The following is a 13,907-nucleotide window of genomic DNA, read 5'->3' on the forward strand; positions in this document are numbered from 1 at the left end:
CAACTTTTTTCTGTTTTTCAAGAGCAAAACTGATTGTTTTGCAAACTTACTATCCTGGCTATCCCAAAGACATGGGGTATTTACGAAAGAAAGGACATCAGTATAAAAAGACATTTTAAAAAGCTACAAGAAAACCATGATACAGCAATAAGCTTCAGATGAACAATTTCTATGCAAGCATTAATTGAGACCTACTAAACAAGAGGTAACTGCTCAGGCAAAAACCCGAGTATTTCCATTTCTGCCTTCTACCCGCATGTATCTATGTAAAATAATACACGTACAGACAGAGGGAAACCCAAAGCTGCTGTTCTCTGACTGCGGTTACAATCTGTTTGAGGTTACAAGGGCTGTAGCACCTCGCTGAAGCACACGAGCAAAACTACTCATTGAGGAAAGAAACACAGCTTTGGGAAGAGCAGTGGATTATTAGGACTCCTTCAAAACCCAAGCAGCACAGCCGAAAAGGGTTTTACGAGAGAAAAATCAAAATATCACAGTTTTACTTTGCTGAAAAGAGGATTTATTTGCACTATGATTTCACCTACAGGATTTTGATCCACAAGCCATGAAAACGCTCAGAGCAAACCGTGCTGAAAGACATGGAAACATTCAGATAGACAAATAAGGAGACACGGGACAGATGCAAACATTTACTTCTCTTAAACTTTGGGCAACAGCTCTCTACTCCGAGAGTGATCCGACAGACTAACCCTTCTCCAATTTCAGCCTTCTTGCAATTTCAGGGGGGGACAGAGAGAAGGGGTGAAAAAGTGGGGGACGGAGAGAAGGGGGGAAAAAAGGGGGGGACGGAGAGAAGGGGGAAAAAAGGGGGGGACGGAGAGAAGGGGGAAAAAAGGGGGGGACGGAGAGAAGGGGGGAAAAGGGGGGGGACGGAGAGAAGGGGGAAAAGGGGGGGGACGGAGAGAAGGGGGAAAAGGGGGGGGACGGAGAGAAGGGGGAAAAGGGGGGGGACGGAGAGAAGGGGGAAAAGGGGGGGGACGGAGAGAAGGGGGAAAAGGGGGGGGACGGAGAGAAGGGGGAAAAAAGGGGGGGACGGAGAGAAGGGGGGAAAAAAGGGGGGGACGGAGAGAAGGGGGGAAAAAAGGGGGGGACGGAGAGAAGGGGGGAAAAAAGGGGGGGACGGAGAGAAGGGGGGAAAAAAGGGGGGGACGGAGAGAAGGGGGGAAAAAAGGGGGGACGGAGAGAAGGGGGGAAAAAAGGGGGGACGGAGAGAAGGGGGGAAAAAAGGGGGGACGGAGAGAAGGGGGGAAAAAAGGGGGGACGGAGAGAAGGGGGGAAAAGGGGGGGGACGGAGAGAGGGGGAAAAGGGGGGGACGGAGAGAGGGGGAAAAGGGGGGGGACGGAGAGGGGGGAAAAGGGGGGGGCGGAGAGAGGGGGGAAAAGGGGGGGGCGGAGAGAGGGGGAAAGGGGGGGGCGGAGAGAGGGGGAAAGGGGGGGCGGAGAGAGGGGGAAAGGGGGGGGCGGAGAGAGGGGGAAAGGGGGGGGCGGAGAGAGGGGGAAAGGGGGGGCGGAGAGAGGGGGAAAGGGGGGGGCGGAGAGAGGGGGAAAAGGGGGGGGACGGAGAGAGGGGGAAAAGGGGGGGGACGGAGAGAGGGGGAAAAGGGGGGGGACGGAGAGAGGGGGAAAAGGGGGGGGCCGGAGAGAGGGGGAAAAAGGGGGGGACGGAGAGAAGGGGGAAAAGGGGGGGACGGAGAGAAGGGGGAAAAGGGGGTGAAGGGGGCGAAGGGGGCGAAGGGGGGAAGAGTGAACCGAGAGGGGAAGTGGGAGGTGGAAGGGGGGACGGAGGGGTGAAAAATTTGTGGGATGGGGGAGAAAAAAGGTGAACGGAGGGGAACGTGGAGGGCACGGGGGGAAAGAGGCTACGGGGGGGGAGGGGGGTATGTAAAGATGGGGAGACATAGGGGGAGGACGGGGAGGGGGGCGGAAGGGGGAGAAGAGGGTGGGAAGGGAGAGAGGGGAGAACAGGATACGAGAGAGGAGGGAAGTCAGGATGAGAGAGAGGGGAAATAGGATAGGGGAGAGGGAAGGGGGTGAGGGAGGCCGGCGGAGGCGGGCCCGGGGCCCCAGCACTCACCGCGGGCGCGCAGCGGCGGGCGGAGCAGCAGGGCGCAGGCGGCCAGCAGCAGCGGGAGGAGGCGGCGGCCCCGCGCCCGAGGCATCGCGGCCGGCGGGAGCGCGGAGAGCCGCCCGGCTGCCGCCCGGAGCGGGGCCGCCGCCTCCGCCCCCCGCACCTGCGCCCCCTGGCGGGCACGGAGCGCCGCGGCCGCGCCGAGACGGGAAGCAGAGCTCCGCGCGGCGGGGTGCAGGGGTCAGACGGAGTCGTAGAGCAGTTTGGGTAGGAAGGGAACTTAAAAAGCATCCAGTTCCGACCCCCCAGCCATGGGCAGGGACACCCCCCACTGGATCCGGCTGCCCAAGGCCCCATCCGACCTGGCCTTTGAACACCTCCGGGGATGGGGCAGCCACAACCTCCCTGGACAGCCTGTGCCAGTGCCTCACCACTCCTATAGTGAAGCAAGTCTTCCTTATGTCCAGTCTAAACCTGCTTCTCTCCAGTTTATACCCATTGCCCATCGTCCTATCACCACAAGCCTTTGTTAACAGTCCTTCCCCAGCTATCTTTAGGTTCCCTTGAGGTACTGGAAGGTCGCTATAAGATCTTGGAGCTTTCTCTTTTCCAGGCTGAACAACCCCAGCTCTCTCAGCCTGTCCTCATATGAAGGTGCTCCAACCTTCGGATCATCTTTGTAGCCTCCTCTGGACCCGTTCCAACAGCTCCATATCCTTCTTATGCTGAGGATTCCAGAACTGGGCATGTTACTCCAGATGAGACTTCACAAGAGAGGAATAGAAGAGCAGAATCATGTCCCTTGACCTGCTGGCCACGCTTCTTTTGATGCAGCCCAGGATACAGTTGGCCTTCTGGGCTGTGACCACACATCACCTACTCATGTCAAGCTTCTCTTCTTGCAGCCCAGAAAGCCAACACGGGCTCTATCAAAACAAGCAGGTTGAGAGAGACCTCACCTGGAGTACTGTGTTAAGTTCTGGAGTCCTCAGCACAGGAAAGACATTGATCTGTTAGAGCGAGTCCAGAGGAAGGCCACGAAGATGATCAGAGGGCTGGAGCATCCCCTAGATGAGGACAGGCTGAGACAGCTGGGCATATTTAGCCTAAAGAAGAGAACGCTGGGCAGGGGCTTTTTGTCAGGGAGTGAAGTGATAGGATGAGGAGTAATGGTTTGAAGCTGAAAGAGGGGAGATTTACATTAGATATTAGGAAGAAATCTTTTACTGTGAGGATGGTGAGGCACTGTAACAGGTTGCCCAGAAAAGTTGTGGATGGCCCCATCCTTGGAGCTGTTCAAGACCATGTTGGATGAGGCTTTGAACAATCTCATCTAGTGGAAAGTGTCTTGCCCATGGCAGGGATGTTGGAACTGGATGATGTTTAAGGTCCCTTCCAACCCAAATGATTCTATGATTCTGTGACTGAGGAAGCCTTGAGAAGAGGAGGCTGAGGGGAGACCTCATTGCTCTCTATTACTGCCTGAAAGGAGGTTGTGGAGGGGAGGGAGCTGGCCTCTTCTCCCAAGTGACAGGGGACAGGACAAGAGGGAATGGCCTCAAGCTCTGCCAGGGGAGGTTCAGGCTGGGCATCAGAAAAAAATTTTTCACGGAAAGGGTCATTGGGCACTGGAACAGGCTGCCCAGGGAGGTGTTTGAGTCACCATCCCTGGAGGTGTTTAAGGCACGGGTGGATGAGGTGCTAAGGAACATGCTTTAGTGGTTGACAGGAATGGTTGGACTCAATGATCCCATGGGTCTTTTCCAACCTACTGATTCTGTGAAGTCAGACTTGAATGGAGATTAGCAAATGTGACACACATCTACAAGAGGGCCCAGAAGGGGGATTCAGGGAACAACAGACCTGTCAACCTGACCTTGGCACAGGGGAAGCTTATGGAGCAGATCATCTTGAGTGCCATCATACAGCACTTACAGGACAACCAGGATATCAGGCCCAGTCAGCATGGGTTTAGGAAAGGCAGATCCTGATCTAATGACTAACCTGACCGCCTTCTATGACAAGGTGACCAGCTTAGTGGACGGGGAGGAAACCTGTGGACATTGTCTAAGTGGACTTTAGTAAATCCTTCGACACTATTTCCCACAGCATTCTCCTGGAAAAACTGGCTGTTCATGGTTTGGATGGGTGTACTCATATTGCTGAGGGATATGTTTTAGTGTTTGATAGGAACGGTTGGACTCGATGATCCGGTGGGTCTCTTCCAACCTGGTTATTCTGTGATTCTGTGATTCTGTGATACTCTTTGCTGGATAAAAACTGGCTGGATGGCCAAGCCCAAAGAGTTGTGGTGAATGAAGTTCAATCCAGTTGGTGGCTGATCACAAGTGGTATTCCCCAGGGCTCAGTGTTGGGCCTAGTTCTGCTTATCAGTGTTACCTTTATCAATGACCTGGACGAGAGGGCTGAGTGCTCCCTCAGTGAGTTTGCAGACAACACCAAGTTGGACTGGAGTGTTGCTCTGCTTTGTGGAAGGAAGGCTCTATGGGGGGTTCTGGACAGACTAAAGCAATGGCCCAACACCAGTGGGATGGGTTTCAACAAGGCTCAGTGCTGGGTCCTGCATTTAGGCCACAACAACCCCATGGAATGATACAGGCTTAAGAGGTGGTGAGTGATTTCCTTGGCATCACTTGGGTCTTACCACCTCTCTTTTCTTCATTTATTAAACTGTCTTTATCTCAAGTTTTCTTGCTAAAAGGAATAAAAAAGTAAGATTCTTCTAATGTTAAATCACTGGTCCCCACTCGTTCTTGTAGTGTATACCTAAAGCTTCTGCCTCATTTTTCTGCTCTGAAATTGGATTATAGTTACTTGTAGGGTTACAGATACTTGAAGAATGAAAGATCTTGAACTTCCAGAGCTGCACTGCAATCAGTTGTAACACAGCATAAACAGATAGATGTGGTCCAATTATGCATTACAAACAGATAATCCAAAAAATTTATTTAATAATCTGTTCTTGAATTCTGTAGTTGGTTCAGATTCAAGCTAACACATTCTCTAAGGCTTAACAGTGCAAACTACTGCAGGCAGCAGGTTTATAAGTGATTCACAGCAGATACTACAGATACATGATTTGTTATTCTTTCTGATAACTCAGCTGGATGGTTATATTTTCAAAGAATAAGAAATACTTTTATGCAGATTTCTATTTATGCTAAAACTGTGGTGTCTTTAGGTTGGTCCAAAATACCCAGGTTATTATTTCAGCTTTCATCAGAATGTTTTCCCTTGGGTAAGTCAGTTCTAACGTTGATCTACCTAATTCCAACATTGCTTTGCTACAAGACTTCCTAAAACAACTGAAAAACTTAATTCTACCCCTTTGCCTCAAATACAGCCGTAAACTAAAAATTAACCCAATTAATTCTTTTTCACCAGCCCATTCAGTTCCACAGCAGTAAACACTATATAACTACTCAGTGAGTTTTCACAGTGCTGTCTCTGACAGTTTACTTTAACAATCTAACAGCAAAATGCTATTAGTTATCTATTGTTATCTACTATTTGAATATTTTACTCTGTACAATAAATTTAATGAACACAGACACAAAAATTATACCAGTAGCAAAAGAGGTATTTGTCAGGTGCTTTTATACCAGTAATACATTAAATTCTAAACTGGCATACATACAAATGTCTCCTGATCTGGAACAAATTTTGTACCTGCCAGCAAGGAGGCCAAGATCCAATTAAAAAGACCTAAATACATCTAAAAAGTAAGCTTAGAAGAGATCTTGCACTTACGGAAATGTATAATGGTATCTGACATGTCAGCCATGCCACCAATACAAATCACCTCTTTATTAAAAAAATCATTTTACACTGAAGTTTTATTAAAGACGATACAACACAGCTGCTATTCTTGCTTTTTGCATTACTGCATGGCTTCACTACACGCACAGGAAAACAGATTTGCAGTAAAGAGTATCTATTCCAGAAGGCTTCACAGAAAATGTGTGCATCAGCACTTTGAGATCAAACAACAGTTCCTTAAACTAAGCAATACCAGTCCTTCGTCAAAAATTCATTACCATTTACATCAGATGATTACCTAAAATCAAGACAAAAAAAAAAAAAGAAAAGAAAGAAGGCTATTAGTTCTGCTTTTTTACTTGCCTTATACAGTTACACTAAAGGAAAAAAGGGAGCTGAGACAATACGGTGAAACTTAAGCTAGAAGGCTTGTATACGGTGGTTTACATGAGGCAACAGTGCCACCCCATGTCCAGAAGTTATACATAAACTTGTGGTTTATTATTGATCCAAGAACAAGCAAAAAACCCAACAAACCGTATGTAATACTTAATAGTAAGCATACCTGTAGGCAAAGGGTTGGCTTAGACATAAGATTAACAGATGTAAATTTCAAAACAGGCAAATATTTCTTATTTCTTTTGTTTCAGCTTGAATTTTCAGGTGAATTCAGACAAGCTGCTAAAACACATTTACAAGCTAATTTATTTTACATATAAATATAGACATGGTATAAACACTTGAAAGAAACTGTTAGAGTACTCTGTGTTGTGACAACTTTGTGACAAAGCAAGCAGAGAAATAACATGCCTATATACCACTGTTGGACTTTTGTATGCATAGTCACAGCACCACACACACACAGACTTTAAAAGATGTATTATTACACGCTCTTTCAAAGCATACATATTATAACTTGTAGTGTACATATACATATATAGTTAGTTACATTTTCATACTGTTCAGGCCCAACTGCTTAGTCAGTACATTTCCTTTCAGTAAGTTAATGAAAAGCATAAATAAATTAATTTCTTAGTGTCTGTACAGAGGATACTGATACTATACTGAGTTTTATACTTTTTTGTTGGTTTGGCATGGTGCTTTTTTAAATTTATTTTCTTAAATAAATCAAAAGTTGAAATGACCCTGAAGTGCTTGGGATATTTTCTAATGAAAGCATGGCTTGGATTACTGTCAGAAATTTATAACAAGTACATGTCATACTAATACTGCAAGTGTTATTTTTAAAACATTCTACCAATATTGAAAGCATAAGGAGCCTGCATAATCTGTGCACATCTGATTAGCACTGAGTCATATAAGTCATACATAATGATTTGGCAGCATATTGCCAGATGGTTTGCTATTAGATAAAGTAGTAATAACTTTGTTTTCTCTGTACCACCCACCACCATATATATCCATTTTAATTTCTCTACTTAAAAATAACATTTAGTTCCTTTGATTTTATACACACAAACCAGTCAAAAAACATTGATTTGGTTTTTTTGAAATCTGGGCTGCCCCTTTGCTTTTGTTTTTGCCCCTTTGCAATCTTTTTGCTTTTACAAGGGCGTTTATTTTATTAATTGGACTTACGCATCAGAGAGTTTATGCACTCTAATTCCATATTGACTTAAAAGCTGTTCCAACTCCTCACTGCTTCCAATTAGTGACAGGCAGCTGGTCAGCTACATTAAATTGGTTTGGGCTATAGCTCTCTTGTCTGATTTCTTTATTCAAAACACTTCTTGTGTCTAAGCAACAGGAGGAAAAAAAAAGAGGTTATGAAGGAATTATAAACGCATAATCACTCAAGTTAAAATACTTAAGATTCATGAATACTTAAGGTTTTGTATTATTTCAATGTTCCCGAAGTCCATAATTTTCTGTCTTAGAGCATTTATGTACGCTTGCTTTGCCGTACTAAGTTTATTAAATACAAAGTAAATAAAGCGTAAGTGTTCTTTTTCCTAAAATCTTCACATTTTCCAGTAGGATAATCCAGATGTTTAAGTGAAAGGATGAAAACATCTGTACGTATAAGTGAATAGAACTAAGAAGTTTACAATAACCCTGGCACTATAACTTTTAACTTACCCTCTCTACCTTTGCACGATTTAGTTTCAATCTGGTTTGTGTTTTCCTAGATCAAACGAACACTTAATGAATTAGATAGTAATGGTAGTTTCCCAGCAGTCAAAGCAAACATTCACAATTACAATGTTTAAGGAATTCATTTTAATCTCAAAACCAAAGCCTGCTTCATTTTAATTAAAATTTTATAAGCACACAGATCTATTAATAAGTGTGAAAATAACAATAATTAAAAAACACAGAAAAGGGACATCCTTTTATTCAGATTAAACAGTTACTTTGGGGTTAAGAGTCTTATCCAGGTGTCAGGAAGATAAAGCGTCACTGCCTGAGGTACTCTGGGATTTGGATCCATGCTGTCCTGTGTGTTTAAGTATGCTGATACAAAGGCAGAGCCATGAAGAGTCACATTAGAATTTGCCAGGTGCTGAGATTTTTGTCAGCAAGCATGCAAAAATCTGTCAAGTGAAGTTTATTAGCCTTACACAAGAGGCTGTGTGTTTTGTTTAAAGCGGATGTTCCCTGCAGTAGGGATGCTCTGAACAATACAGATCAGATGTCAAACCTTTAGGAAGCGTTGCCCATTGGTTGCTTCTTACAGTACTGTGTTGGTAACATGCTCTCTTCTTTCTTTCTCGAGAATAAGAATGCAGATCAGGGTGTTAACAAAGATAATAATGCAGATCATCATCATTAACACTTCCTATAAAGAAGAGATTAAAAAAAAAAAAAGCCAAATTAACATACTTAAGTATTTTACAAGTATAGCGTGTTACCTATTGCTTCATATAGTTGAACAAACATTTGGCATTTCATATTATTTTCCTTATTATTATCATCCTCTTTTTCATGTGATTTACAAAATGTTCATATACATGAAAATAAATATCATACAGTAGTAACACAGTGGTATGAAAATCAGTGTGAAAACAAGAGCTGCAGTACAGCATTGTACAGCAAGGGTGAGACTACTAGAGCTATCCAGTGAATTAATTTATATTTCCAGAGAACCATGACTTGATAGGAACATCAGCCTTTTCTCTGGAATAAGCAATGCACTCAAATGCCCTTTACCTTTTAAAAATTAGCCTGGAACCGGAGAACAAACAAACCCTTATCTCATCAGATTTGCATTAAAAGCCTTCTCAAATGATGAGAGACAGAAATGGTACAGAAGCTTAGACTGACCAGCATGTCCTATTTTAAGAGCAAACTGCTCATGGTTACAGAATGCCAGCTGCTGTAAAACTGGCACAGGCAACCTCCAGATAGATTAGAATGACATGGACTGGAATGCAGGTGTGGTGATGCAACTTCCCCCAGGCCACTTAATACAACTTCTCTGTTTCTGGGCTATTTTGCCGATCCAGGGAAAGCCAAGCACACCTTGGGAGAGAATTCACCTCCTGACAGTCTGGTATGCCTGCTACTTGGATTGTGGCCCAAGTGGGATGATACGAGAACTGAATGAGCTGTTAAGTTCTGGTCTTGTGCAACTTGTGAAACGTTCCAGAAATGCCTCATCCAAGTTTTGGCCAAAGTAGGAGAATACTGACCAAAGTCAATCATCTTGGATTCTATAATGGATCCCATGAAAGACCCTTTGAGCTCTTCTGGACTCTGCAGGCTGTGTCCAGCATCTCCCCTAGAGATGAGAAGCCTCTCACGAGTAGTGTGCTAACTTGATCATCTGCTGACAATCAGAAGGAAAAGCCAAGGCTACGTCAGACTTCTCAAGACTCAGTTATCACCCATTGAGAAACGCCAATGCATTGTCAGTATTTTGATGAAACTTGAGGGAAATTCTGCCTACAGGCTGGCCCCTATCTATGTGTTTAAACATATATATACACCTTTGTAGGTGTTGATACCCAAATATTTCTGTGTGCGTGAATGTCCTTGCATCTTTGTATGTGCACATATGCGTGTGTTTTTCTAATCAGGTCACTGCTATGATCATATCAAATGCCTTTTAATCATCTTGTTAAATATTAAATTGGCTAATGATTAGTTGCTGCTCAAAAACTGACATTGTAATCTACCTCTAAACGATTAATAATTTCTAAATTGCTGATAAAATAGATAGAATATTTGGGTAGACATCCTAACTGTGCAAGGCAACCTTAAAAAGCTGAAAAATATAGATCAATCATTAAATTGTGGTAACAAGCTGCGATAGTTGATGCATTGCAAAAACATAAGGGTTGAAATAGAGCATCCCTGTATAAGAATCCAACATCCTGCTGGACAGTGAGAAAGTAGTCCCAGCAGAACCTTCCTCTTCCCCTCCCAGCAGTATTAAGATCCCAGACTACATGACAGGTACCAAGGAAAAAATTAACACAAATTTTGCATCAGACCAGGACATTTGTCCACACAGCCATCCAGTAAAGGCTGATGTGGCAGTCAGGGTGAACTGAGCACACTGGTTATGCCCAGTTCCTAAACCGACAATCTTTCCAACACAAGTAAACCCCAGCAGAAGTTAGTTACAGTGTTTCCCAGCTCCTCCTCTACGGGAGAGTTAACTGTCCCTATGTAACCCATACTATCTCCTGTTCAGAAAAAAGTGACGCTCAGAGTCTCCACATCATTGGAAGAAAGAATTAGGAGTTTTAAGGGGTTTTTTCCTAAACTTTTAACAGAAATTTTAGAATCTCTTATCTACAGCCCTTGGTAAATCACAGTTTTAATGATTCCAATACTGCTGGCTCTAGATGCTCAAGAGCATCCGTCCAGCCAGATGGGAATCTTCTCACTGTCAGGCCTCATCAATGTTAATCTTAGCGAGTCAATGTTGTATCACTTCTTGATGGCCTTTTGATCTTGTATTTGTTGACTTTTATCAGAGATGAAAAACAGGGCATTGTTATTTGTATCACAACAAACTTCTTCCTCTGCAGAGCACTTCATTATGGCACATGGGCTGTGTCCACAGGGTTTCCAGCCTACAGGGCACACCGACACACAGCACCAGCTCCCCTTTCAGAATGGCCCTTGCTGCTGTTTTGGCTGCCCCAGGCACAACCTTAGGGACTGTTTCGAGCAAGCATCTTACCACTATTTCTGACCTCAGCCATTCTTATTTCCCCTCTAGTACGCCCTTACCACTGATACCATTTGCAGTTCCACAGTGGGAATTCACCTCACAGAGAGCAAGTCACTATCGATACCTGCTTCTGCTCTGGGCCAAGTAAGAAAAACTTTGTTCCTATACTGGGATTCCAGCTCACTGAAGTCATAGCTCAACCACTGTACCATACAACGTCCTACTGTACTATCAGCCAGATGGTGCCAGCAGAGCAACTTCCAAATCCACTGCTGAGCATAACATTTTTCTCCCTTTAGAGACCAGCTGCAAATCTGGGCAAACAGTCAAGTTTTTCCTTATTTCTATTCAAGGACAAACAATTTACAGCAAAGGACAAAAAAGCAAAAGGAATGTTTGGTATCTACTTTTATCATTTATGGTGACACTTAAATTAGCGGGTATGCTGTATGTTTATCATTTACCACAACAGGGTTTTCTAAACAGTCAGTGAAAGTACTAGGCAACCAGCTTCTCATCAGCTAGGGTAACAGCTGACGTACATATTAACTGGTAATAAAGGGATTGGATTTTAATCCTCAGGCTCTAGAGGAGAACTATCCAGGATGCAAGGGCTTTGGATGCTCATGGACGTGGTAGAAGTATTTTTAGCATTTCTGTATCACTCAAGAAAAGCAGGTTATTTAAATACTTTAAAGAAGTCTACCTCCTTATTTGAAATTGGAAGTGCATCACCAGGAATATTTACCGTGTCAAGCAGGGACAAGAAACCTCACCAGCATTAACACAGACCCTAGTGTTTGGCCAACTTGTCAGCTTATTCTGAAATTAGAAGTTGCATGCTCAACTAGTCTCATAACCATCTCAATGGAGTTTTCAGCTATGCAGCTCCTCTGAAACAGGCAAACATTATTTTAAGGGACCTATTCTTCCCCATATGTACTCAGGAAGGGTCAAGATCCAACACAGAGCTGAATGTTACTCAATTCTAAAGCAAAGCTTTAGCAGAGGTAGATTGTTACAGTGCAGTGTTTAGAAAGGGAGTAGGGACAATACACTGACATTTTGTCTCTTCCACGCCCTCAGACCCCTGAATGCTATCATCTCTCTCGCCCTTTGTAACAGCCAGAATCCGAAGAGCAGCATCTAACAGATGTAACACTGACAATGGAAATAAAGATCTGTATGCCTGCCATGCATCCATGCAGAATGAAGGAGGTTAAGGACTGCCTGTAGTAGGGAAATAGGTCCTGAACAACCAACTAGTCCTAGACAGTAAGAAGGCAATAGGTCATTCACATTATAGTGGATTGTGGCACAGGACACACAGATAGAAATCCTTTCAAGGACAAGTGATCTGTAGTATTAATACCTTTAACCTGTTGCTTTTTCTGCTACATTTTGCTATCCTTGAGAACACCCCAACAGCATAGTGGGGAGGCACTGGTACTAGAGCGACAGAGAGGTTTTGCAGCATGTTATGGGAATAAGGATATTGATACAAGAAGTAGGTACTATTAGAAAAAGTGGAATACTTTTTATTTGAGCTAAAGTAGATTTAAGTTTCAACTAAGTAATTACGTTCATTGAATGTTAATGTCCCTTTGATAGCACATTTTCTTTTAGACAGTGTTGTTTCCAGATGCTGTTCATTCTTTGAAGATGGTAACACCTTGTGTTAAGTATGATCTGTGCTGAACAGGTGTCTTTTCTATAATCAGCTCTGTCTGGAGTTTCTCCCTACTTCAAAGGCAAGGTCAGAGAGCTGGAGCCAGCTCCAAATCAGCAAGAGTTCTGACTGTCGTGAAGTTCATAATAACATCAGAATCATAGAATCACAGAGTAGTTTGGGTTGGAAGGGACCTGAAAGATCATCTAGTTACAACCTCCCCTGCCATGGGCAGGAACACATCCCACTAGCTCAGGCTGCCCAAGGCCCCATCCAACCTGGCCTTGAACACCTCCAGGACTGGGGCAGCCACAGCTTCCCTGGGCAACCTGTTCCAGTGTCTCACCACGGTCCTTGTGAAGAAATTAAAATTATTCCCTTGAGAATAACAGAAAACGCGTAAGATTTCTGAAAGAATTTATCCATACACACGTGTGGGAAATATATTCTGTAAGCGGCCTCTGTCTCATTGCACACGACTGACTGAGATCGCTCCCTCATGTTGCCCAGGCCTGATAAAGGGTGTTTGCTTGCTAAAACCTCAAGTCCTAAAGTTTTCTTTGCCGGCATTTTCAGTATCAATACTGTCACAGACACCTGCTTTTCACGCAGTCTCCAGGGAACACGGCTCCCCTGAGCGCCAGAAATGCACCCGCACACCTCGCTGCAGAAGTTCCTCCCTCACTCCCCGCCCTGCCTCGCCGACAGGGCCCGTTCTGCCGCCGCCTGAGGGCCGAACTCAACAGCACGGAGGTGGCTGAGGGGCCGGGATGCGGAGGCGAGCGGAGCAGGGGCAGAAGGGCCCGCGGTGACGGGGCAGCAGCGACCCCCAGACGCCAGGCCTCGCGCGGGGCCGCGCCCGGAAACCGCATCCGGAAACCGCCAACGGCCGCCCCCACCCACCTCAGGCCCCGCCCCTTCCCGCATGGCCCGGCCCACCTGCGCCTTTAGCCCCGCCCACCTCCCCACCCACTCATCTTCCCGGCTGCCCCGCCCGTCCCCGCCCCTTCCCCGTGGCCCCGCCCACCCCGCTCCCGGCCCCCTCCCCTTCTCCTCCCTCGGCGCGGCGGCGGCGTCCGCGGTCGCCATGGGAACGGCTGACGTCAGCGCGCCCCGCCGCCGCTGATTGGCAGGAATCGTTCGAGAAGGCGGCCGAAGGCGGAAGCGGAAGCCGCACGTGGAGCCGGTGAGTGGTTGCCGCAGTTTCTGGAAACTTCGTC

At 45.3% G+C, this 13,907-nt stretch overlaps 1 protein-coding gene across 3 annotated transcripts in view; it reads right to left on the minus strand.

Annotated features, from left to right (window-relative positions):
• Positions 1–2,201, minus strand: part of B3GLCT (beta 3-glucosyltransferase) — a 51,537-nt gene extending 49,336 nt beyond the window's left edge. For all 3 annotated transcript variants that reach the window (XM_069882970.1, XM_069882978.1, XM_069882962.1), the window contains exon 1: positions 2,099–2,201. In XM_069882970.1, the coding sequence (XP_069739071.1) occupies positions 2,099–2,183 (85 nt within the window). In that variant the 5' untranslated portion in view covers positions 2,184–2,201. The remainder of the gene's footprint in view (positions 1–2,098) is intronic.
• Positions 2,202–13,907: the final 11,706 nt, after the last annotated feature.

Source organism: Phaenicophaeus curvirostris, chromosome 1 (assembly GCF_032191515.1).
Source record: "Phaenicophaeus curvirostris isolate KB17595 chromosome 1, BPBGC_Pcur_1.0, whole genome shotgun sequence".
Taxonomy (NCBI): Eukaryota; Metazoa; Chordata; class Aves; order Cuculiformes; family Cuculidae; genus Phaenicophaeus; species Phaenicophaeus curvirostris.